The sequence below is a fragment of the Lithobates pipiens genome, unplaced genomic scaffold, assembly GCF_037356315.1.
Source record: "Lithobates pipiens isolate NorthernLeopardFrog02 unplaced genomic scaffold, aLitPip1_a1.2 Scaffold_18, whole genome shotgun sequence".
NCBI lineage: Eukaryota > Metazoa > Chordata > Amphibia > Anura > Ranidae > Lithobates > Lithobates pipiens.
Genome location: NW_027507758.1, coordinates 632,126,351 through 632,152,336, shown reverse-complemented (window position 1 = coordinate 632,152,336; position 25,986 = coordinate 632,126,351). Strand labels below are relative to the sequence as shown.

Genomic DNA, 25,986 nt, shown 5'->3' with positions numbered 1-25,986 from the left:
ACTCTACACACACAGTAGAACATGCCAGGCACACTCACACCCCCCCTTTACCCCCCGATCACCCCCCCAATTACCCCTGCCCCCCAGTCACAGTGACACCAATGTCATTTTTTTTTTTTTTTTTTTTTTTGCATTGGTGTCATTTGTGACTGTAATAACTGTTAGGGCAGTTAGAGTTAGCCCCCTTTAGTTCTAATGTACCCCCCTAACCCCCCCAATAAAGGTTTAACCCCGTGATCACCCCCCGTCGCCAGTGTCACTAAGGCTGGGTTCACATTGCAGCGGTTTATGAGAACGAATGTGATTCGCACCGCACTGCAGTGCAAATCACATCCGATCTCTGTGCGATTCGAGTTCAGCCATTCGCCGCACCCGCCGCACCCGCCACACCCGCCGCACCCGCCGCAAATTCGCACGGGACCCTTTTTTTGGCCCGCAGCAGAATCGGATCGCATGGGTGTTCACACCATGCGATCCGAGTTTGCAGATCGCACTGCGATATGCGAACTGATCTGGGGGTGTCAGTAACATTTCACTGACACTCCCAGCAGTTCGCATAGGGCAGTGTGAACTGCCGCCGGGAGGCATGCGATGCGGGAACCCGCTGCGGATTCGCGGCGTTTCCGCATCGCTCCAGTGTGAACCCAGCCTAATAAGCAATCATTTTTCTGATCGCCGTATTAGTGTCACAGGTGACGCTAGTTAGGCAGGTAGGTATTTAGGTTCGCCGCAGCTTTTTATAGCGCCAGGGACCCCCATATACTACCGCATAAAGCCCCCTGATTGCCCCCTAGTTAACCCTTTCACCTGTGATCACCATATAACTGTTACAGGTGACGCTGGTTGGTTAGTTATTTTTTTATAGTTTCAGGGCACCCGCCATTTATTACCTAATAAAGGTTTAACCCCCTGATCACCCGGCGGGTGTCATTTGTGACTAATAACTGTTAGGGCAGTTAGGGTTAGCCCCCTTTAGTTCTAAGGTACCCCCCTAACCCCCCCAATAAAGGTTTAACCCCGTGATCACCCCCCGTCGCCAGTGTCACTAAGGCTGGGTTCACATTGCAGCGGTTTGAGAACGGATGTGATTCGCACCGCACTGCAGTGCAAATCACATCCGATCTCTGTGCGATTCGAGTTCAGCCATTCGCCGCACCCGCCGCACCCGCCACACCCGCCGCACCCGCCGCAAATTCGCACGGGACCCTTTTTTTGGCCCGCAGCAGAATCGGATCGCATGGGTGTTCACACCATGCGATCCGAGTTTGCAGATCGCACTGCGATATGCGAACTGATCTGGGGGTGTCAGTAACATTTCACTGACACTCCCAGCAGTTCGCATAGGGCAGTGTGAACTGCCGCCGGGAGGCAATGCGATGCGGGAACCCGCCGCGCATTCGTGGCGTTCCCGCATCGCTCCAGTGTGAACCCAGCCTAATAAGCGATCGTTTTTCTGATCGCTGTATTAGTGTCACAGGTGACGCTAGTTAGGCAGGTAGGTATTTAGGTTCGCCGCAGCTTTTTATAGCGCCAGGGACCCCCATATACTACCGCATAAAGCCCCCTGATTGCCCCCTAGTTAACCCTTTCACCAGTGATCACCATATAACTGTTACAGGTGACGCTGGTTGGTTAGTTATTTTTTTATAGTTTCAGGGCACCCGCCATTTATTACCTAGTCTCACTAGTGTACCCCTAAATTTAGGGGTGTCTACTTTCCAAAATGGGGTCATTTGGGGGGGGTTTGTGCCATCTTGGCATTTTATGGCCTTCAAAACTGTAACGCCCTTAGAAAGCCTGAAGGCGGTGCTTGGTTTTCGGGGCCCCGTACGCGGCTAGGCTCCCAAAAAGTCCCACATATGTGGTATCCCCGTACTCAGGAGAAGCAGCAGAATTTATTTTGGGGTGTCATTTCACATATGCCCATGGCATGCGTGAGCAATATATCATTTAGTGACAACTTTGTGAAAAAAAAAAAAAAAAAAAAAAGTTTGTAATTTTCCCGCAACTTGTGGCAAAATATAAAATATTCCATGGACTCAACATGCCTCTCAGCAAATAGCTTGGGGTGTCTACTTTCTAAAATGGGGTCATTTGTGGGGGTTTTGTGCCATCTTGGCATTTTATGGCCTTCAAAACTGTAATAGGTAGTGAGAAGTGAACTCAAAAATTTACGCCCTTAGAAAGCCTGAAGGCGGTGCTTGGTTTTCGGGGCCCCGTACGCGGCTAGGCTCCCAAAAAGTCCCACATATGTGGTATCCCCGTACTCAGGAGAAGCAGCAGAATTTATTTTGGGGTGTCATTTCACATATGCCCATGGCATGTGTGAGCAATATATCATTTAGTGACAACTTTGTGAAAAAAAAAAAAAAAAAATAAAGTTTGTAATTTTCCCGCAACTTGTGGCAAAATATAAAATATTCCATGAACTCAACATGCCTCTCAGCAAATAGCTTGGGGTGTCTACTTTCTAAAATGGGGTCATTTGTGGGGGTTTTGTGCCATCTTGGCATTTTATGGCCTTCAAAACTGTAATAGGTAGTGAGAAGTGAACTCAAAAATTTACGCCCTTAGAAAGCCTGAAGGCGGTGCTTGGTTTTCGGGGCCCCGTACGCGGCTAGGCTCCCAAAAAGTCCCACATATGTGGTATCCCCGTACTCAGGAGAAGCAGCAGAATTTATTTTGGGGTGTCATTTCACATACGCCCATAGCATGTGTGAGCAATATATCATTTAGTGACAACTTTGTGTAAAAAAAAAAAAAAAATTTTTTTTTTGTCATTATTCAATCGCTTGAGGCAAAAAAATAAAATATTCAATGGGCTCAACATGCCTCTTATCAATTTCCTTAGGGGGTCTACTTTCCAAAATGGGGTCATTTGGGGGGGTTTTGTACTGCCCTGCCATTTTAGCACCTCAAGAAATGAGATAGGCAGTCGTAAACTAAAAGTTGCGTAAATTCCAGAAAACGTACCTTAGTTTGTAGATGTGACAACTTTTGCGCAAACCAATAAATATACAATTATTGACTTTTTTTTTACCAAAGACATGTGGCTGAATACATTTTGGCCTAAATGTATGACTAAAATTGAGTTTATTGGATTTTTCTAATAACAAAAAGTAGAAAATATCATTTTTTTTCAAAATTTGCGGTCTTTTTACGTTTATATCGCAAAAAATAAAAATCGCAGAGGCAATCAAATACCATCAAAAGAAAGCTCTATTTGTGGGAAGAAAAGGACGCAAATTTTGTTTGGGTACAACATTGCATGACCGCGCAATTACCAGTTAAAGCAGCGCAGTGCCAAAGTGTAAAAAGACCTCTGGTCATTTACCAGCAAAATGGTCCGGTCTGAAAGTGGTTAAAGAGAGAAAACATATGCCCCGGATGCAGGCACCCTGAGCAAAAATAGCACAGTTCAAAAAGATCAGGCAATCTGTCACAGTTCCAGGTTTCCAGGGGGGAAATAAGAAAAGTGGTAGCTTACATATCCCAAGGAGTCTCAGGCAGCTCCATCTCGAGGCGCCCTGCGTTCCAGCCATGCAATAACCTCTCTGGGTTGTTCAAAGAAGAGCGCCCGGTCCCCTGCCTCCACCCTGAGGCGTGCAGGGAAAAGCATAGAGTATTTCACTTGCTGTGCACGCAATAATCGTTTGGCCTCCATGAAACCCTGCCGGCGTTTCTGGACATCCGCGGAAAAATCAGGGAATATTGCAACTTTAGTATTGCCCACCGGGATATTACCCTTTTCCCGGGCCATGCGGAGGGCAGCATCTCTGTCCTTATAGTTCAGGAGTTTTGCAATAAAGGTGCGTGGAGGTGCACCCTGAGGTGGAGGCCTGGCAGGCCAGGCATGCGATGCGCGCGTTCAACCGCCAGCATGGGGGAGAAAGACTCTCTGCCATAGGTACTGATCAGCAATTGCTCCAGAAAAGTTGTGGGGTCCTTACCTTCAGCCCCCTCCGGAAGACCAATCAATCGGATATTGCATCTGCGTATGCGATTTTCCATTTCGTCCTGTTTAGTAATCAGGAGGTCTATTTGCTTCTGCATGTGGTCAGTGTCATTTTGCAGAGGTGAGAGAGCGTCTTCCACATGGCTGATACGGGTCTCAGTGTCCCTCACCCGGTCCCGCAGCTTCTGGAAATCTTGTCTTAATAAAGAAATGTCCATTTGCACCTCCTCAATCTGGGATGTAAGGGACGTGCGGCATAATGTAATTGCTTCAAGAAGCTTGTCTGTGTCTCCCGCCACACGCGGCCCTCCCGGTTCCTCCGCGCCGCCATGTTCCTCCCCCTCCTCACTCACATGTCGGCGGTATTGGGACAGCCGTGCCGCCGCTGAGCGCTGGGATTTTGAGGGAGACATATGCTCAGGAATGTAGGGACGCCTGCCAGATGTATTAAGGTGAGTATCGGTGCTGTGGTGTCACAGGATCAGCGTGGGAAACAGGATTCCTCGGCGGAGCTCCAGAGACACGCGTCCTACTCCATGCAGGTTCAGGCCACGCCCCCCACAAACTTTCAGTTTTACTCAAGTGTTCTATAGCAAGTCTGTGGCAGAGACTTGGTCTGATTGAAGCACCCTGTTGGCTGCTAGGCCTGGTGAGAGAAGGACTATCCGATAAGGGTGAGGATCCAGCTGTGAATGGCTATTCTCTGGATTTCCTACTGGTGAAAGACTTATCCTATCTGAATTAGCAGTAAGAGTACCTGGACTTTCCTACCTAAATCCTCTAACCCTATGTTGAGAGACTGTGTTCGTTAACTACTTTTGCAAATTAAAAAATCCCTTTAAGTGGATCTGGCGTCAGTCTCTGCAGTTCTTGGGCCATCTACCTCGGGAAACCCCTAGACGCATACGAGGTGAAGAAGGTAACGGTAAGCCCAATTAAATCAGCAGCTCCTTCAGGAGTCAGTGCTACATGCACATACTGTAAATAAATAAGACATCCCCTGAAAATAAGCCCTAGTGTGTTTTTTGTAACCAAATTTAATATATGACCCAGTCTTATTTTCGGGGAAACACGATATATATAGGGTGCCCTATACAGTGAACACTATTATCACATATTTTCCTGGGGGTCAGTGTGGATCTGTTCCATCACACATGGGAGAGATTTGCTGATTAGTATTGTGACCCCCCTGGCATATGTAGAATAGGAGGCATGAAAGGCTCTCTGGATCCACTGCTTTTTTAATGCTAGGAGTTTGCTGCCCATGAGATGCGTTTCCTGTAACACCATATGTGGGGAGTGTAGTTTGAGGTACTTGAAGAGCACCGTTCTTTAAAATTTAGAATTGAGCCCCTGGACATTCCTGTTAAAATTAGGGGTATCCCGTGCGGTCATGGCATATTTGCGAAGGGAAGAGAGGAAGGAGGAGCATAACCAGCCTATGAGTACATCTCAGGAGCAGCAAGAACCCAGGGGGCCTTTACCAGGTAGAGTCATGACCAGTGAATAGCCAAACAAACAAAATAACATGCACATAGACACATAAAATAAACAATACCTGTGGTGGCAGCAAGGTGTCAATCCTGCCCTTATCTGAGGACATCCCTGAAAACTTGGGAATGTTCAGATCGGGCCTATACCCAAAAAAAGAAACTTAAACCCTTTAAATTTTAAGTAGCAACAGCATTGAACTTCTCTGGGAGGGCAAGCAGGTACAAGACAGCAACAGCACTAGGTGTTGTACCAGGTTCCCTAAGGTTGGGGGGCTGCCTGCTAGCAGCAGCAGGCACTTGTGGGGTCCAGGGGGAGGTGAGTGAGCAGGAGCAATAGGGGTACATGGGGAGATGTCGGAGCTATGGAGCCATGAGGGGAAGTCAGTGACTCGGTTACTACATTGGAAAAGTAATTAGTTACTCAGCAAAGTAACTGTGACTTTTTTTTTTATATTCTATAGACGGGACTAGCGAAGGAAGTGAATGTCGCCGCCTCCATTGGCGAGATTGACACCTCGTGAGCCCTGTCGCCTCATATGGACTTAAAGGGGAACCTCTACACTAAAAAAACGGCCTGGGGTCCCCCCAAAGTCCATAGCAGACCCTCATCTGAGCACGTAGCCCGGCTGGTCAGGAAAGGGGGTGGGGATGAGCGAACGCCCCCCCCCCCCGAACCATACCAGGCCGCGTGCCCTCAACATGGGGGGTGCCATGTTGATGAGGACAAGGGCCTCTTTCCGACAACCCTGGCTGTTGGTTGTCGGGGTCTGTGGGCATGGGGCTTATCGGACTCCGGGAGCCCCCTTTAATAAGGGGGCCCCCAGATTCCGGCCCCTACCCAATGTGAATGAGTATGGGGTACGATGTACCCCTACCCATTCACTTGGGGAAAAAAGTGTTAATAAAAAAATACAACACAGATTTTTAAAGTACTTTATTAGACAGCTCCGGGGTCTTCTTCCGACGTCGGGGGTCTTCTCGCCGGGCTCTTTCGCTATCTTCTGCTCTTTTACTAGCAGAGGAGCCCGGCTTTCTCCTTCCTCGCTGCCGCCATCCGGGGGTCTTCTTCCGACTTCGGGGGTCTTCTTCTGACTTCGAGGGTCTTGTCCTGCTCTTTGCCGGGCCTCCGCTTTCTTCTTACAGCTCTTTTACTAGCGTTGGCCCGGCCTTGTCGCTGTCACCGCCACCTTCTTCTTCTCCGTCTTCTTCTTCCTTCCGATGTTGACACGATGCTCTCTCCAGCCTTATTAGCAGGGAAGCATTGTGCAGCGATTTTTGTTGGCATAAGGGGCGGGGTCACCGGGTGATGTCACATTGTGACCACACCCCTTATGATGTCACAGTCCCAGCATCCCCCGGACTGTACCCCATACTCATTCACATAGGGTAGGGGGCTGGAATCTGGGGGGCCCTCTTATTAAAGGGGACTCCCGGATTCTGATAAGCCCCCACCCGCAGACCCCGACAACCAACTGCCAGGGTTGTTGGGAAGAGGCCCTTGTCCTTATCAACATGGGGACAAGGTGCTTTGGGGTGGGGGCCGCAGGGCCCCCCTTCCCCAAAGCACCCCCCCATGTTGAGGGGACGCGGTCTGGTACGGTTCAGGAGGGGGGGCGCTCGCTCGTCCCCACCCCCTTTCCTAACCGGCCGTTCTGCTATGGACTTTGGGGGGACCCCCACGCTGTTTTTGTGGCATAGGGGTTCCCCTTTAAATCCATACCAGGTGATGGGGCTCGCGGGGTGCCAATCTCGCTGACGGAGACTGCGACATTCTCTTCTTTCGCTAGTCCCGGGTGGCAGATGTAATTGCGTTAACGCCGCCCATGTTATGGGAAAGGTCGTTACCATGAGGGGAAGAGTAATCAGTTAGATTACTCGTTACCCTCTAAAGTAACTGCGTTAAGTAACTCAGTTTATTTTAACTGAGTTACTTACATCACTGCTCTTCACAAATACTAAGAGCTCCGCCTCTTCATACACACTCAGAGCTCCGCCTCTTCATACACACTCAGAGCTCCGCCTCTTCATACACACTCAGAGCTCCGCCTCTTCATACACACTCAGAGCTCCGCCGCTTCATACACACTCAGAGCTCCGCCTCTTCATACACACTCAGAGCTCCGCCTCTTCATACACACTCAGAGCTCCGCCTCTTCATACACACTCAGAGCTCCGCCTCTTCATACACACTCAGAGCTCCGCCTCTTCATACACACTCAGAGCTCCGCTTCTTCATCCACACTCAGGGAGGAGAGAAAGGGGAATCCCACATCGTGTAAAGCCTTTTATTAAAAGGAAATACTAACAACTGCACTGACTGAAGAACAGATGTGACACAATGCTTGTATAACCAACACCAGGAAGTGCTGTGTGTTCCACAACTTCCGGTTTCCGGTGACATCGCTTCCTAGTGTTAGTTAAACAAGCATTGTGTCACATCTGTTCTTCAGTGAGTGTAGTTTTTAGTATTTCCTTTTAATAAAAGGTGTTACACAATGTGGGATTAAACTTTCCTGGTATCTCTATGGCAGCATACATGTGGTAGTACCCCCCCCCCCCCCCCCCCCCGCCCACAGGACCAGTGCATAGCTATAAAGAGTTAAAGTGATTGTAAACCCTTACAACACACTTTGACCTACAGGTAAGCCTAGATTAAGGCTTACCTGTAGGTCCAAGAAATATCTCCTAAACCTTCACGGTTTAGGAGATATTTGCTGAAAGACAGGCACCGCTGTCTACGGCGCATGTGGTCAACGGCGATATGCCGCGCGTGTCGGCTCCCGTGCGCATGCGCGGGAGTGACGTCATTGCGGCTTCGCCGAATGACAGTGGCGGAGCAGCGAGACCCACCGAGAAGATGGATGCGGTGGACTACAGGGGACAGCGGCGACTTCGCTGGCTCCTGTGTCAGGTAAGTGACACATAATGGGCTACTATGCGATGCATAGTAGTCCATTATGCTTTACCTTTGCAGGGAATGAAAGAGGAAGTAAACTCACCAGGGTTTACTTCCCCTTTAACACCCACAAAACAGCCCATTTTCCTTTTTTGTCCTCATGGAACTCACAGCCAATGTGTAGAGAAGAAACCCTTACCTGCCGCCTTTGGTGGTTTTCCTCTGAGGCTCGGCCTCTCCTGTAGCGCAGTCCCTGATCTTGGAATGCTAAATGCTCTGATAAGGCAGGGAGTCCCTTCTGTGGATCTTTTGGGGTGAAAAATTGGGTGCTAACTAGCTCCACATACAACAGTGCAGCCAGGGCTTTGTTCCTCAGAAGAGCTGTCCATGTCTGGAGCCTGCCTCCCAGAGGTGAGTGGATCCATGGAATTGTGACACTTCATTTCCAAGATAAGTATGTTTTCAAATTTTTGGGGATTTTATCTGTGAACAGTCTCATAAGTTGTGTGTTACGCCTCCTCTCAGATGAGCTGCAGCTACACCATGTTTCGGTATGCATTCTAGTGGCAATTGTGGAAGGGAAAGCTGTGTCTATATTCGAGGGAATTCTGCATTATGCGGAACATGTAAAGTGGATGGAGCTCACATGGGGACCATCTTTGGTTTGGGCAAGTACTCCCCCAGTGAGCATTTTGGATTTGGGCAAGACTGTCTGGAAGCCATCTTGGAAATGGGCACAGTGAGAAGGTTGCCAGGAGTGGTAGGCAGGTGTTTCATCAGATTAGGAAACCCGTCAGAATGTGTAACGGAAATGATGTTCCATCTCTACCATCTTGCTACACCTCGCACTCCTCCAAAGTAAGGATACCCTGAGAAGGGGAAAGCGGACATCTTGTTACACCCACCGGAATTTTGCTTTTTACACTTATTTTTAACAATAAAGTGAGTCTATATACTGAAATACAGTACTTTGAACGCCGTCTGAATGTATTGATTAAGAATTTTAAAAGCAGCGAACTTCTGTCAGATTAGCAAACCTATGAGATGAGCAGGGTTGCCACTGCTTTTAAAATTCAACATCTAATATAATATAACACAGGCAGAAGAGTTGAGGAACGTGGCTTTAACCACTTAAGGACCGATCCTCTTTCTGAGATTTGTTGTTTACAAGTTAAAAACATTTTTTTCGCTAGAAAAATACTTAGAACCCCCAAACATTATATATTTTTTTCTAACAGCCTAGAAAATAAAATGGCGGTCGTTGCAATACTTTCTGTCACACCGTATTTGCGTAGCGGTCTTACAAGCGCACTTATTTTGGAAAGAATACACTTTTTTGAATTAAAAAGACAACAGTAAAGTTAGCCCAATTTTTTTATATTGTGAAAGATAATGTTACGCCGAGTAAATTGATACCCAACATGTCATGCTTCAAAATTGCGCCCGCTCATGGAATGGCGACAAACTTTTACCCTTAAAAATCTCCATAGGCGACGTTTAAAAAATTCTACAGGTTGCATGTTTTGAGTTACAGAGGAGGTCTGGGGCTAGAATTCTTGCTCTCGCTCTACCGATCACAATTTGTCTTCCTCCAAATCTCAGTATATGCTCCGGCAAACCACGCACAGCGGACTACAAAACACCTCCTTCCCCAAACACCAATCCTGTGTCTTCTACGTTCTCACTTTCAGATTGTGCACTCACCAGACCTCCATTACCCTCTTCATAAGTGGGTCCACTTTGGAGAAACCCCGGCTAAGAAATGCTGGACAAGGCAGTAATATATTTCTATCCCCCTTGGTGGTAGGGTTGCCACCTGTCCGGGATTCACCTGGACAGTCCAGGTTTTGAATCATGTGCCCAGGTTCAGGAGGACTGAAACCCGGACACATTATTCAGACCAGGCTATGGCTCCCCAAATAACTGAGATAGTCACACACAAATCTGTTACCGCCCCGGAGCAACTGGCAATTCGGCACCACTGGGAGGGCAGGAGCACTTTGGCCACACCCACTGTTCACTGCAGCACGCTATGTGAACAGCATTACTACTCTCCTTGGGGCACCCAAAGATGTCCCAGGTGTCTAAAGTGTTCGGGTTTGGCTTGAAGAAAAGGTGGCAACCCTACTTGGTGGGAGTGGAGATGACCCATCTATAAGGATATACAGTACATACACAGCAGAAGGCCTTGATCACACTGCGAGACTTTTCTCAGGGCTGCAGTTCCTCTGAGTTCCACAAGGTGGTGATCTCACTTCTACCCAGACAGGAAATCTCTATGGAATACAGGAAGTGTCAGGTACAGACAGGAAGTTCCGAGTGAGAGGCGAGTCAGGAGGAAGTAGAGAGAAGACATTGGTGGAAGTGGCAGCAGAGGAGGTAATAAGATCTTATTTTCTATTTACGCCCAGTAACCCCCCGTCATGTCCGTCCTCTTCCTCCATAGTCACTGTGATGTCTTCTATCTCCAGCAGATGATGATACACACATATATAGATTGGAAACCGAGATTAACCTCTTCAGGGCCAGAACATTTCCCCACTTATGGGGCCGGAACATTCTCCTCATTTTGGAGATGTGTCACCTTTCCCACCAATCACCTTCCCACCTCATCAGTCTATACTAATGGATTATACCACTTTTATTAGTGGGGGATTTTTTTTTTTTTTTAGGGGGGATTGGAATATGTATGTCTTTATTATATAAGATTCAAATAGGAAGAAAGAGGAAAGATGTCCTTTGTAGTAAATGTCCTGAAAACAAATTAATCCATAATGATCCCAGTCTCAGATATTCATCCTAAAATGTGATCAGTAAAGTCTCCGGGGGGAACACGGAGATCCCAGGAATATGATGTGTCCTGGTAAAGCTCAAAGACAAAGTTCATCTTTCAGTTTAGGAGAGGTGGGACGCACCCGGGAGAAATGATTCTGTGTACAGAAACCAGAGTCAAAGCATCTTGTGACATCACACTGACCTCACAGCTCCTCCTCCCATTGTCTCTCCATCCAGAGTCAGGCAATCCTATGACATCACACTGACCTCACAGCTCCTCCTCCCATTGTCTCTCCATCCAGAGTCAGGCAATTCTATGACATCACACTGACCTCACAGCTCCTCCTCCCAATCCCCCCATCCTCTTCTTTTTTATGATGGTCTTAGGATGTGGGTGGACCCTCTGCATCCTCACAACCAAAGCAGAATGGTTGATCCTGTATTTTATGTAATGATGTCAGAATTCTTTACGCCTTATGAAGTGGGGCGTTATTAAAACACAGCTGATTGGAGAGGTGAGGAGGATTCTGGGAATGTCATTTCATTTTACTAGTTGTGAAATCTGCTGCCGGGAGAGGTGAGCGGTGCTGGGAATTCTGGGACATTATCCAGTAACAGACAAGGGATGTGTCTGGATGGTGACGGTATCATTGTGTGTGTCAGGTTCCTATAAGGTGTCAGGATGTCACTGTCTATTTCTCCATGGAGGAGTGGGAGTATTTAGAAGGACACAAGGATCTCTACAAGGACGTCATGATGGACAATCAGCCGCCCCTCACATCACCGGGTAAGAGGAGACTTTATTGTAAAGGAGAGAGCAGTACGGAGGGTCCACCTAGATCCCCCATCATCTGATAAACACATAGAAACAATGTATTCAGTCAGTGTGTGTGTTTCCTACAGATGGATCCAGTAGTGGGAACCCACCAGAGAGATGTCCCCGTCCTCTGTATTCCCGGGATTCCACACAGGAAGGTCCCACCATCCCTCACCATCATCAGGTAGATGAGGAACAATCACTGATAGTTATGATTTATACACAATTTGTTTGATACAATGAATTTTTTATTATACAGTATATTCAGAGTGGAGACCTCGGGGATTATAATATTGACGTTAAAGAAGAGTATAAAGAGGAGGATGAGGACTATGGAGTGATGGAGCCAACTTATACCAGGAACCCACCAGACAGATGTCCCCGTCCTCTGTATTCCCGGGATTCCACACAGGAAGATCACACCATCCCCCACCATCATCAGGTAGATGATTGACAATTTATTGATAGTTCTGATTTATACACAGCATGTTTGTTACAATGAATGTTTTATTATATATTCAGAATGGAAACATCGGGGATGATAATATTGTTGTTAAAGAAGAGTATAAAGAGGAGGATGAGGAGTATGGAGTGATGGAGGAGATTTCACAAAGACACAAGGATATGATGGAGCCACCTAATACCAGGAACCCACCAGAGAGATGTCCCCGTCCTCTGTATTCCCGGGATTCCACACAGGAAGATCACACCATCCCTCACTGTTACAAGGTTGGTGGGACGGAGCATCTAGAACATGGACTTGTGGAGATGATGTGTGGATTTTTCATGTGAGCCTATATTTTACATATGATATATTTTTTCTCATTTTCTTGATGAGCATCTAGAACATGGACTTGTGGAGACAATGTGTAGATGTTTTATGTGATGTCACAATAATAAATCTTCTATCTTACAGATGATATTCTCTCTCATTTTCTTGGTTTAGAGTGGAGATCCAATCGATATAGAATTTGAGGTGAAATCAGAAGAAGAAGAGAGGTATGTGAGGGATGATCAGCAGTCTATGGAGGAGGATGGAATAACGGGGACATTTATAGAGGAGGACACTCCTACAGAGATCAGCACAGGTGGGTCATTAACACTAAATACATTCCTCCACCCATACTGCTCACTGATTGGTCCAGAGTAGGGCGGGGGCTGGGTGATATCAGCCTGTAATCCCCTGGTCACTTTCCTGAGCTGTGTTCCCCGTCCTGTATTCCTGGATTTCTCTCAGATAATCTTCCTTCTCTGTGCTGCAGACAAATTGCATGTAACTAGACTGGATTTAGGGAGATTCTGGAGTTCAGCTGACAGCAAAATGTTGATTCATGGGCATTATTGACCTTGGCACCCAGGGCATGTGATTTGGGCCTTCTTCCCCATGCTTGGGTCTAGTAAGATCTCTGACAGAACAATTCTCCCTGGGCTACTTGCTCTGTATTTTGCTGGCTGTGCCGGGTGGAGGGATATGTCTGTATAGTCTCAGACCCAAGTCACTGAGTGCAGTCTCAGGAGATTGGAGGCAGCGGTGTGGAACCTCTGCAACTTGTCTCATGTAAAAAAAGAATCTACCACTGATTAATGAATACCAATATTATGAGTCCTGACCCCTGCACTATATACTCTACGTTGTACATTACATCATTCTGATGTTATATAATCCTATCTGCTGTATTGTATGCAATATGTTGTACGTTACATAGTCCTGTTTTGTTAAACCCGTTTTCTACCAGCTGGACATTTTATTTCTGATGATTTAATTGGAGCACAGACTTTTACATGTTGATAATAATGTGAAAATATCCACAAACTTTGGAACCTTAAACAGAAAGTGATAATGAGGGAGGAGTCAATAACCCAATGATGGTGGTCTTCAGGATCAATCCAGTCTTCATCTTGGTTGTTCTCCCCCCATCCTCACTCTCTGACCTCTGGTGGGGCTCAGCCCCGCTGTTATTCTTCACTAAATCATGGACTAAATAAGGAAGTGCAGTACTGCTTGTGTTGGGAAGATGGCAATGAGTGATAGAGGGGGAGGGGACACTCGTCCTATAATCCCCTCATCACTGTCACTCCTATAAAAGACAGTTCTCGTTGTTTCCTCACTCTCTGACTAAGGTCCATGAATAAAGAAATGATCTGGTAGGAGATCAGAGGACCCATTTACTAGTTACCTTGAGGGGGGAGTTGTAAGATCCTCAGAGACAAAGCAGCCTGATGTGGGCGGAGTCCTGGTTTAGGGGAACCAATCAGCTCATGTCTAGTAATAATCTTTGTATTTCTATTTTAGTAGATGGACGGGAGATGAGGAAAACCTCAGAGGATTGTCTCACTTTGTCTCCAGACTGTAAAGTAGAAGATGAGGACATCACACAGTATAGTCCAGGAGAAAACCCGACTACCTCAAATGTCCTTCCGGCACCACACAGTGTAGATGGACCATCGTATTCCTCTTATCCTGAGGAACCTCAGACTGTGAGGGACGGCGCCGTCCTTGCAACAGAGAAGAGGTTTTCCTGTACTGAATGCGGGAAATGTTTCCATTCTAAATGCAATCTTGATGTGCATAAAAGATCTCACACAGGGGAGAAGCCGTATTCATGTCCTGAGTGTGGAAAATGTTTTGTACAAAAATCTGATCTTGTCACACATCAACGGTGTCACACAGGGGAGAAGCCATATTCCTGTGCTGAGTGTGGAAAATGTTTTTCAGACAAGTCCAATCTTTACAAACATCAGAGATCTCACACGGGGGAGAAGCCTTATTCCTGTCCTGAGTGTGGAAAATGTTTTTCACGGAAATCTTATCTTTACACACATCAGCGATCTCACACAGGGGAGAAGCCGTATACCTGTCCTGAGTGCGGGAAATGTTTTTTGCAGAAGTCCAGTCTTTCAGTACATCAGAGATCTCACACGGGCGAAAAGCCATATTCCTGTCTTGAGTGCGGGAAATGTTTTTCACGGAAGTCCCATCTTTACACACATCAGAGATCGCACACAGGGGAGAAGCCGTATTCCTGTCCTCAGTGTGGGAAATGTTTTTCACAGAAGTCTGATCTCTACAGACATCAGAGATCTCACAAAGGGAGAAGCCACTTTCCTGAGGGAATTGTTCGTCACTGAAGTCCTGTCTTCCTGTACATCGGGGATCCCACACAACCCTCGAGGTGTATTAGTGCCTTAAGTGCGGGAAATGTCTTCTATATGAATGTTGCTGGACATCACAGCTCTCATGTGGGGAAGAAGCACACCCTGATATACACCTCAGATATACTCCATGGCTGATCTTCATCATGTAAGAAACAGTTGATAAGGAGATCAGAGATCACCAAAGACATGGATGAAGTGTTGTACCGGGTTGGCCATTGATAGCAGTAGAAAAATAAAAATGGAGTCATTACCTTTCATTGGCTGAGTACATTTTGTGGTGTAAGATTTCACAAACACTTAGCCCTTGTACACACAGTCGGACATTCCGACGGAAAATGTCCGATCGGACCGTGTTGTCGGATAATCCGACTGTGTGTGGGCTCCATCGGACTGTTTCCGTCGGAATATCCGACGGACCAAGTTTTCCAGCTTGGCTATAAAATTTTCCGACAACCTATTTTTCTAAAAAAAAAAAAAATGTATTTGAACACATATGAAAAATATGTGTCCATCTGTGAGGAATGTTGGTGGTATATATTATATATTGTGATTTTCTATGATCATCAGCTCCATCTAATGTCCATAATGTGGTATTCAAGATTTTTTTTTCTAATGGAGATATTTCAGGAAAAAACTTCATTATGGCCACTAGATGGAGCTGACGATTATAGGAAATTCCTTGTTAATCTGCAGCCAGCATTTGTAACGTCTGGAGAAATGCTTGTTGTGGTGATAACGTGAACTGGGCACCCCAAAAGCTCTGTGAGAAGAAATAGGGCAGCCATGTTGTATAGAATTTAGAGGTGATGTGTATAGCATGTCCATGTGCACCTAAAAGCTGGTTATAGATTGGGGTGGTTGTCACCTATCTGCACAGCTTGTTGGCAGAATTTGGTGAGGGACACATTGGATGCCCTCAGCTGTTATTGTGCTCTTGCTGGGCATCCATTGTGTCTATGCCTTTAAGAAGGAGTTGGCTTCCTCCAGGCAAACCTTCCCTTAACCACTTGCTTACTGGGCACTTAAACCCCCCTCAGTCCCAGACCAATTTTCAGCTTTCAGCGCTGATGCACTTTGAGTGACAATTACGCGGTCATACAACACTGTACCCAAATGAATTTTTTATCATTTTTTTCCCACAAATAGAGCTTTCTTTTGGTGGTATTTAGTTACAGCTCGGAGTTTTATTTTTTGCTAAACAAACAAAAAAAGATGCAAAAAAAAAAAAATATCATGTTTTAATAGTTTGTTATAAAATTTTGCAAACGGGTCATTTTTCTCCTTCATTGAAGTGCGCTGATTAGGCGGCACTGATAGGCTGCATTGGTGGGCACTGATGGGCTGCATTGGTGGGCACTGATGGGCTGCATTGGTGGGCACTGATAGGCTGCACTGGTGGGCACTGATAGGCATAGTTAAGGCGGCACTAATAGGCACAGATAAGGCGGCACCGATGGGCACAGATAAGGCGGCACTGATGGGCAAAGATGGGCACAGATAAGATGGCACGGATGGGTGGCACGGATAAGTGGCACGGATGGGTGGCACGGATGGGCACTGATAGGTACCACAGATAGATGGGACTGATGGGCACTGATAGGTGGCACTGATAGGTGGCTCTGATAGGTGGCACTGCTGGGCACTGATGGGCGGCACTGCTGGGCACTGATGGGCGGCACTGCTGGGCACTGATGGGCGGCACTGGGGTGCAGCACCTGAGGCAGATTTTGGGTGGCACTGTGGGTGGCACTGCTGGGTGGCACTGTGGGTGGCACTGTGGGCACTGCTGGGTGGCACTGTGGGCACTGCTGGGTGGCACTGTGGGCACTATGGGCACTGCTGGGTGGCACTGACAGGGGGGCACTTACTTTATTTCAGGATGGCACTGCGGGTGGCAGGTGGGCACTGGCAGGGGGCAGGTGTCCTTTTAAATTGCTGGCCGTGATCGGGACTGATGTCCCGAACACGGCCGCCGGCGATCGGCTTTTTTTTTTTCTCCTCGCGCTGTCAGCGCGAGGAGGAATACTAGCCGATTACCGGCTCCGTTTTATCACATGATCAGCTGTCATTGGCTGACAGCTGATCACGTGATAAGGGGTCGGGATCGACCCCTTACACGGATCGGTGATCAGGCGAGTCTCACGGACTCGCCGATCACAGAGCGCGCCGCGCGCGCCCCTCAGGGGGCGCGCAGGCCGCTCGTAACCGGGACTACGTCAATAGACGTAGTCCCGAAAATGTGGGTCCGCGCTATTGCCGTCATTTTGCAATAGCGCGGATCCCAAGTGGTTAATCTACCCACTGCTATATGTCCTCCAACCTGGAGACTCTGAAGACTATAGAGTTAGGACCTCAGTATACAGAGGACATATATTTGAAATGTGTGCAAATAGAACCTGTTTTTAGTGTGAATTGTTAGACAGGGCAATTTGTTTTTTTTGTTTTTTTGCAGGCTGGCTGGTAAGTGTGCTGGGAAATGTTTATGTTGTGTGTGATGTAGAATAGGAGACACCTAACAGCAGTGATCTGCTTTCCATAATCCCGGGAAGACACATCTTCTGCAATTTACAAACAAACAAATTTTAGCTGAATTCCAACACATCCTTATCAGTCCATTGAGAGGACACTGCAGAACTTCTTATCCAAATCAACCAACAGCACAACAAAGCATGGCAGACAGGCAACCCTTTTATTTAGTCCTCATGAAACTCATTACCAGAAGCTAACACAATACACATCCCAGTCTGACTAATAGTCATCATAAACCCTTCAAGTCCAGGCTTAAGTAATTAGAACAGCAAGCTGATATCCGCCCTCGCTAATACTATCAGATTCATTGCCTGTCATAAATAGTTCAGCAAGTAGACAAGCCAAGTACACATTTCTGGATGGAGGCGTGGCCTTATGAGACATGTGAGCAGACCTGCTGCACGGAGCTCCCACTGGTGATCCTTCCTATTATCCTCTCCTTGCCACTGTTTTCGCTCGAATTTTGACTACAAAGCTGCCGCTGCTTCCTTGATATATCTGGACCCCCTGGCTAGAGGTTTTGAGCTGAGGCTGAACTGAGGGGATGCTGCAGCCGCGGTGGCCCAGGATGTCCAAGATGGTGCTTGGCAGTCTCAGCCTCAGAGAACACCACGAGGCAATGACAAGAAGACTGAACAGGGGAGTAAGTTCAACAAACCTCCGAAACCCAAAGAGCAGCCCAGAGACATTTTCCATTATACCCAGAAGCTGTCTGGCCCCACTGATCCCCCCTGGCTACAGCACAGCATGTCATACACTCCTGAGCCTGCAGCCAGGGAAAATACAGACATGCTAGATGACACAGTGCCTCTGGAGTCTGTGCTTGATCCTATGCCTGATTTGTTTGATCTGCCTGCAGAGGAAACGTCTCAACCCACATTTAGTGAGATCCTGCATGCGGTGCACAAATCCACTGCCTCAGTGGATGATTTAAAAGAGAAGTTTGGGGGGCCGAGGGAGACAGTGTCACTCCTCTGTCCAGAAGATCAAGGAGAGAACCATTGCTGTAGAGGGCAGAGTCAGTGATATGGAGGATCAGATGCCACATCTCACCAGGGATGTGAGAATAGCTACACGGCAAGCCTTTCAGGCTCTTAACAAAACAGATGACATATAGAACTGCCTGAGATGCAACAATGTCCATATAGTGGGGTTCCCGGAGAATATGGAGGGCAGGGACGCCACTGCATTTGTCAAAGGTTGGCTCCAGGAGGTGTTTGGCAAAGGGGCCTTCTCGCCAATCTACACTGTGGAAAGGGCCCACAGGGTGCCCCCGTGGCCTCTTCTACCCAGCAACCCACCCAGAAAAATACTAACCCAGCTCCTGAATGATAAGGATCGGGAGGTTGTGTTACGCCTGACCAGGGAAAAGGGGGCCATACACTTTAATGGCACCAAAATATCATTCTTCCCCGATTTCAATGCATAGGTGCAATGCAAACAATCGAAAATTCATAGATGTCAAAAAAAGGCTTCAAATGCTAGTTATCCTACGCCATGTTATTCCTGGCTAAGGTGAGAGTGACAGCCAGAGGTCAAAACCAGTTCTTCAAAGATGCACAAGATGCAGCTGTCTGATTGGATCAGAATGAACAAGACCTTCGTCACCGCGGACATGAGGAGGGCGCCGGGTGACATCCTGATTGGAATTACAAAAAATTTCATTGATGGGCACTAAGTTACCTTTACAGTTTGGCCCCCTTTTTCAGAGGAACTATACCTGCTACTCACCCACAGTGAGTGATTACGCATGTTTCAACTTTCTTGGCTACATCACCTATACAGGCCCACACGTGAGATGCTGACCTGTCTGACGTTTGTAAACTATTTGTGGAGGTCATGGGCTTCATGGCCTTTGTTTCGGTGCCCGGTTGGCACGAAAAGAGTTAACAGTAATCCCACCATACACCATCTGAGAGGCCTTAGATTGATCCAGTTGACACCGACCAACTCCCAGGATGCCTTACAATTCAGAATGTTGATGTGATTTTCAGTTCTATCTGCTGTACAGTTACACAATACCGACTACCTCCTATTTGCTATGTCTTCCCAATGTGCAGCACTCCTAGCGGACATGATATGTTTAGGGCATTTACTGCTGAATGCTCAAGGTTGTCGAGGTGCCCACCATGGTTCTTCCACTAGCGGAATACCAGTATTCACTGGGCATGCTTGTTTATATTCATGTACATGTCTGCTATGTCCAGGGGTTAATGATCCACTAAAGCGTACCATGATCATATCATGTCTGTGCAAATTCCACCTGTTGGGTTTCTGCGGTATGCATGGGTGGGTAAATCCTATCACTCCACTCACCCTGCTTATTCACGCAGATTGAGTGTATTGATACATAAAGCGTTGTCATATCAGGAACTGGACTCTGGTGGATGCTGTAGGCAGATTTGTATTCTTGTATATTATTCACTGTAACCCTGCTTCTAGGCTTTGTTTAAATCCCGCCACCATTCTCACGAAGTACTGCAGATGCTGTTGTCATACCTGGCAAATAAGCCTGATGTTCCGGTTTTGATTATGTTGATTATGGGGGACTTTAATTGCTACCTAGACCCCAGACTAGATAGACACCTCCACTCACCCCCCGCCAGGGGAGGCAGGAGTATTGCTCTAAGCCGCCTGCTTGCTGAAGTGGGTAGGACTGAAAAATGGCTCATAGGCAACCCATAAATAAAACAATTTTCATGTTTTTCAAAAACCCATGGCTCCCTGTCATGCATTGATGTGTGTGGGCACCCCAAACCTGGTTAGTTACACCTCAAAAGTGGAATACTTTCCGAGAGGAGTATCAGATCATTCCCCCTTAGCTCTGTGGATGGTCACACAGCATCCCACCTCTCTGCCTAGGGCCCTGTGGAAGTTTAATAACTTTTGGCTTAAGCTGTTCATCTCCCAGGAATGTATAGCCGCCCAAATTGATGAGTTTTTGCGGGTCCCATTGTCACTATACAGATCATATACAGCAGGGGGAGACATTTAAGGCATACCTTAGGGGGTTGTTCATTATGGAAATTGAAATTGTCAAGCGGAACTCCTCTACTCTGCTTGAACAAGTAGGGGATCAGGTACAACAGCTGGAACTGTCATATGTTACTGATCCATCAGACTCTGCAAGGGAGACATGGATGTTGGCTTAGGACTCCCTGGACCGTCTGAGATCCTCCTCTGCAGAACATAAGAGTTTTTTTTACAAAACTTGCTTTCTATGAGGAGGGGAGAAAAGAAGGGACGCCTACTGGCCAAGATTTGTAGATCCCAGCAGCAATCCCCGGCTACTAAGTCTATTCACTCATATAGTGGTCAGGTGGTCAACAACCCAGAACAGATAATCTCTGAGCTGGCGTTCTTCTATGCTGACTTTTATGGGTCGAAGGAGGCTTACTCAGATGCAGATCTTGACACCTACCTCTCCAACATAGACTTGCCATCCTTTTCTAATATGGCTATGCAACAACTAGATGCGCCCCTAACTCTGGAGGTACTCCAGGAGGGTGCCTGTTCCTTTACCATATGCAAGGCCCCAGGGAAGATGGCTTCCCAATGGAGGTCTATACTTAATACTGTGACCAGTTACTGCCGAGGCTGTTGGAGGTGCTTAACGCCTCACTGGAGGAGGGTTGCCTTCCATCTTCAATGGCCAGGGCAAATTTCATACCCCGGCTCCTACAGACCCATCTCTCTCCTCCAAAGTGATGTTAAGATCCTGGATAAGGACTTGGTGCTTCAGGTCAACAGGATTATATCCTCCATTATCCACCCTGACCAGGCAGGATTTATGCCTCATAAATCCACAGCCACCAACATTAGACAACTCTTTCTTAATGTGCAGCTGTAGGCTGATAACGGGGGTAGTAGGGCTCTATTATCCCTTAATGCCAACAAGACATTTGATAGTGTTGGATGGTGGTATCTATGGGCGGTGCTGTCCAAATTTGGTTTTGGTGACCGATTCATTGCATGGGTCAGATTGTTATATGCAAAGAAGAGATAATATTTTGTTCTGTTTTATGGTCTTACAAATATCTTGTTTGTCTATTGTATGGATTCTGACCAAATCATTTTGGGCAGTAACACCTGTGTCGTAGGTGGAGTCCTTTAGTTCTCCCATATTAGAGGAGTGTATGGCTCCCATGGTTCAGAAAAGCAGGATCTCCCATTCTATGGATAGCTTAGGACCCACTGATAATGGGGTACTTTGTCGCAGTAAGTGGGCTTAAGCACCATATAGCAATATGGTGTGACTAAATCCCCATATTTTTTGAAAATGTTTAGGTGTTTTAAATAGCCTTGCAGGAGGTAAATGTATTTTTTGCATGTGTGCGCTGTAATATTTTGTTCAGATTGTTATATGCATCCCCACAGGCGACTATAAGAATAGCTGGTCGGATGTCTCATGTATTTTCTTTGGGCAGGGAAATGAGGCAGCGGTGTCCACTGTCTCCCCTGCTCTTTGCTATCCCTATCGAGCCACTGGCAGCCCTGGTAGGGGCCAACTCACAGATTAATGGATTCAGGTATGGTGATCTACACATAAAGATCATGTTGTATGCAGACGACATGATGCTTTTTCTGGGGGACACCACTGCATCTTTAGAGGCTGTGATGAATATGATTTCCAGTTTTGGACATTATTCTGGCCTGACCATAAACTGGTCTAAATCAGCTTTAACCACTTAAGGACCGAGCCTCTTTTTGAGATTTGTTGCTTACAAGTTAAAAATGTTTTGTTTTTTTTTGCTATAAAATTACTTAGAACCCCCATACATTATAATTTTTTGCTCTAAAAATATTCAGAGTGCTTAATACCCTTTTTAGACGCCTACTGTGGAATTAAGTTAAGAATTAAGTTGGAGCAGCTACAGTAACTAAAGAACAGCGGAGGGTTGGCAGTACCCAACCCCTGGCTGTACTATCTGGCGGCCCAGCTGCAGCATCTGACTAGCTCCGTGGCCCATGATCCAGTGGGTTCGTTGGCACGGTTGAATCTAATGGGCACTGGGGCGGAAATTGTTCCGATGGGCCTGGAGGCGCAGGTGTTTCACAAATCCAATAGACAGGCGACCTACCCTTTTACTAATCCAAAAATTATGGAACAAGGGCAAACAGATGCAGGGGGTACAGGGGTTCACTGAATACAGCCCAATCTGGAATAACCTCTCCTATGTTGAATTGGCTAAGTTGCCTTAGGGGCCTAGGTGGGGAGCCTTTGGGGTGTCTCTTTTGTCCCACATATTCTGTAATGGTAAGCTGAAGTTCTTCCCTGAACTACAAAGTCAGTTTAATCTACCTCCCTCTGTGTTTTATTCCTACCTTCAGCTCAGGCATGCAGTGGGCACATAGGGAGATGCAGGTGGCTGGGTTATGTCATCTACCCCTATATTCCACCTATTGTAGTTTAGCACTGAAACTATTACTATCGCATTGTTACCAGATTTTGCTGACTCACTGAGGGCGCACCACATTGTGGCAGTATCTATGTGGTAAAGGGACCTGGGACCGCTCACGGGAGAGCACTGGGATGAAGCATTGCAAGCAATAACTATCTGCTCTTTAAATGTTGCACAAAAAGTATCACAATTATACATTGTATTCGGGGTGCATTACACCCTGCAAAGCTCCACAAGATGGGCAGGCTGGTGGAACTCTTGTGTGGTAGGTGTAGGCAGCACAATGTTATCCATCTACTCTGGCGATGCCCAAATCTTCACCGTTACTGGAGCCAGGTACTTGGAACACTCAACTGGGTTTTCCAAACTGCTGTACCTCTAAGCCCAACTCACTGTATACCGGGAGTTCTGGAAATGGTGGTCCCGGAGGAGATGGTGAGGACAGCTTTCTCCAGGATGTGGGTTTCCTCCGGGTACTCCGATTTCCTCCCACACTCCAAAAACATGCTGGTAGGTAATTAGATCCTGTCGAAAAAATTGGCCAAATATGTTGTATGTGTTTGTAAGCGCATTGGGGCCCCATGGGGGTAAAGGACCGCGCTATACTGCAAATGGACACCAGCGGCAAAAACACCCTGAGGCGATTCAGTTTACATAGGTAGCGCTATACAAGTCACTCATTCATTCATTCATTCAATTAGTGATGTCCAGGCTTCTACAATACCCTACAAGATAATTATGCGTTGCCTATGACACAATGTAACAGTTGTACTAATTTTATGACCAAGTTTTGATGTTTATAAGACCTTGGTTAGTATGTATAAAACATAGTGGATAATGTAGCGCTAACAAGTGTACACATATATTGATACATAAGTGAAGCCGGGCAAAGGTCAAATATACAAGAGTAACACATATAAAAAATGTGAGAAAGTCCAATAAATGAGGAAATCTATTGAAGAAGGCTTGTGCGTCAACCACCAAATGATGATGAATCAAAGATGGAATAAGCCAGCACTGTCCGGCATGAAAAACATCAAAGATGGTACATCTTCTACAGAGGGGAGAGGTATATATACTCTTACAGGTGGACTCAAATGTCAGCGACAAAGAGTCATAAAGGCAAAGGTGTCAAAATTAGCGGATCAACGGAACTCCAAAGGATCCAGGACCTCCAAAGAAGAATTCAGGAATGTTATGGATGACCACCAAATGTACCTCCGATGGAAGGAGCACCAAGGCTGGATCTGGGATGTCAAAGAAAAAATGCTTCCATATGGTGTAGGTCAAAAAGTAAGGTTTTTTTTTCTAAAAAACGGCATGCAGCAATAAAGATAAAAAAAACTGTGATCACGAGTTAAAATTCAGGGCAATGTGAGGAGCAATAAACCTAGCCCGATGCGTTTTGACCAAAAAGGCCTTCAACTGGGGCATATATCAGCTTCCTCACATTGCTGATATTTATAGACTACATAGGAAAAGGACCAATAATGGAGGACCAATCAGCCTTCAGAAATTCAGAGACCACTAATTGAAGCAGAGACGGTCACCTCACTGCATGAGCTCCAAGCCTCAATGTGAGGACCAGTGGTTTTAGTATGTATAATACTTTTGATGGCACTACGATAAACCTGATATGTACATTTTTGCAAGTGCAATGTATGTACATAGGAAATTGTTTACACATGTTTGATAAAAAAAATTTGATAAAAAAACGAACCTGCCTGCCTAATCTAGCATAATATATCTCCGTCCTCATTAGCCTTCCAGACCTCGAGCTATGCCATGATAAAGGTAAAATCTATGCCCAGAATTTTGTGAAACCTATGGCAGGTAACTAATTTCTTCGCTACAAGAGTTGCCACCACCCTAGGTGGATTAATAACATTCCACACAGCCAATTCTGCCGCCTTAGGAGAAATTGCACCAGGGACAGTGACTATGACCACCATGGTGCCCTCCTTACACAAAAATTCTTGACAAAGGATACCCAGCCATGCTGGTAGAGGAAGCCTGTGAGCATTACCGACAAGTCATTAACACTAACCGCACCAAGACTACCTCTAATACCAAACCACCCACATGCTTTGTTACTCAATTTCATGCAAGGTTTAAACAGATGGAGAGAATTCTATTCAATCATTGGTCCATACTTCTTGAGGATCTTCATCTCAAGTCTGGCATAGCCATCCATCCTAAGGTAGCTTATCGGAAAGCTTGCAATATCAAGAGCAAACTTGCCCCCAGCAAAGTTAAACATACCAAATCGACTAATCCATTGGTACTAATTCTCTTAATTGGCATGTTCCAGTGTAAGAAACCACTCTGCCTGATTTGCCAGTTTGTCCACCATGGACAAATGACATTTATAGCTAAGGGCAAAACATATACATTTAAAGAATTTTACAATTGCTCCACTGAATATGTAATCTATTGTCTCACATGCCCTTGTGGCCTCCTATACGTAGGAAGGACCATCATGCCCCTTATAGCACGTTTTGGATAACATAGGCATTTTATTGAGAAAGGACGAGACCATCAGAGTGTCTCCAAGCATTTTCTTTGCCAACACAAAAAATCTATGTCGGGATTGAATGTTTGGGTCCTGGAATCTATCCCTGGGACATTGCCTGCAGCTGAAGGGTTTAGACGCTTTTGCCAACAGGAATCCTATTTGATTTATTCTTTAGGGACTTTGGCACCTGGAGGGTTAAATTAAGAAATTGATACCCTCCTGTACCTATAGACTGTGTTTCTCCTGACGGAATTACTCATAACATTTCCATACTTTTTTTTCTTTCGCAGCTGACCCTTATGGTCCATTTTCCACATTCGATATCCTTCACATAGTAAGTAACATTCCATGTTACTGTTACTTATAGTATGCTGCACACATAGGCGATATTGATAGCGATTACACCTCTCTCCAGAGAATGGACACTGTATTTTAGCATTGATGATCG

The 25,986-nt window shown here is 46.3% G+C and overlaps 1 protein-coding gene across 1 annotated transcript; it reads left to right on the top strand.

The window, feature by feature from the left end:
- The first annotated feature begins 10,631 nt into the window (after positions 1-10,631).
- On the top strand, positions 10,632-15,347 carry LOC143989676 (uncharacterized). Its single transcript, XM_077489940.1, has 7 exons — positions 10,632-10,723; positions 11,783-11,906; positions 12,023-12,120; positions 12,196-12,378; positions 12,459-12,665; positions 12,883-13,024; positions 14,230-15,347. The coding sequence occupies exons 2-7, from the start codon at positions 11,822-11,824 to the stop codon at positions 15,063-15,065; spliced, it is 1,551 nt and encodes a 516-aa protein (XP_077346066.1). The 5' UTR covers positions 10,632-10,723; positions 11,783-11,821; the 3' UTR covers positions 15,066-15,347.
- The last annotated feature ends 10,639 nt before the right edge of the window (positions 15,348-25,986 follow it).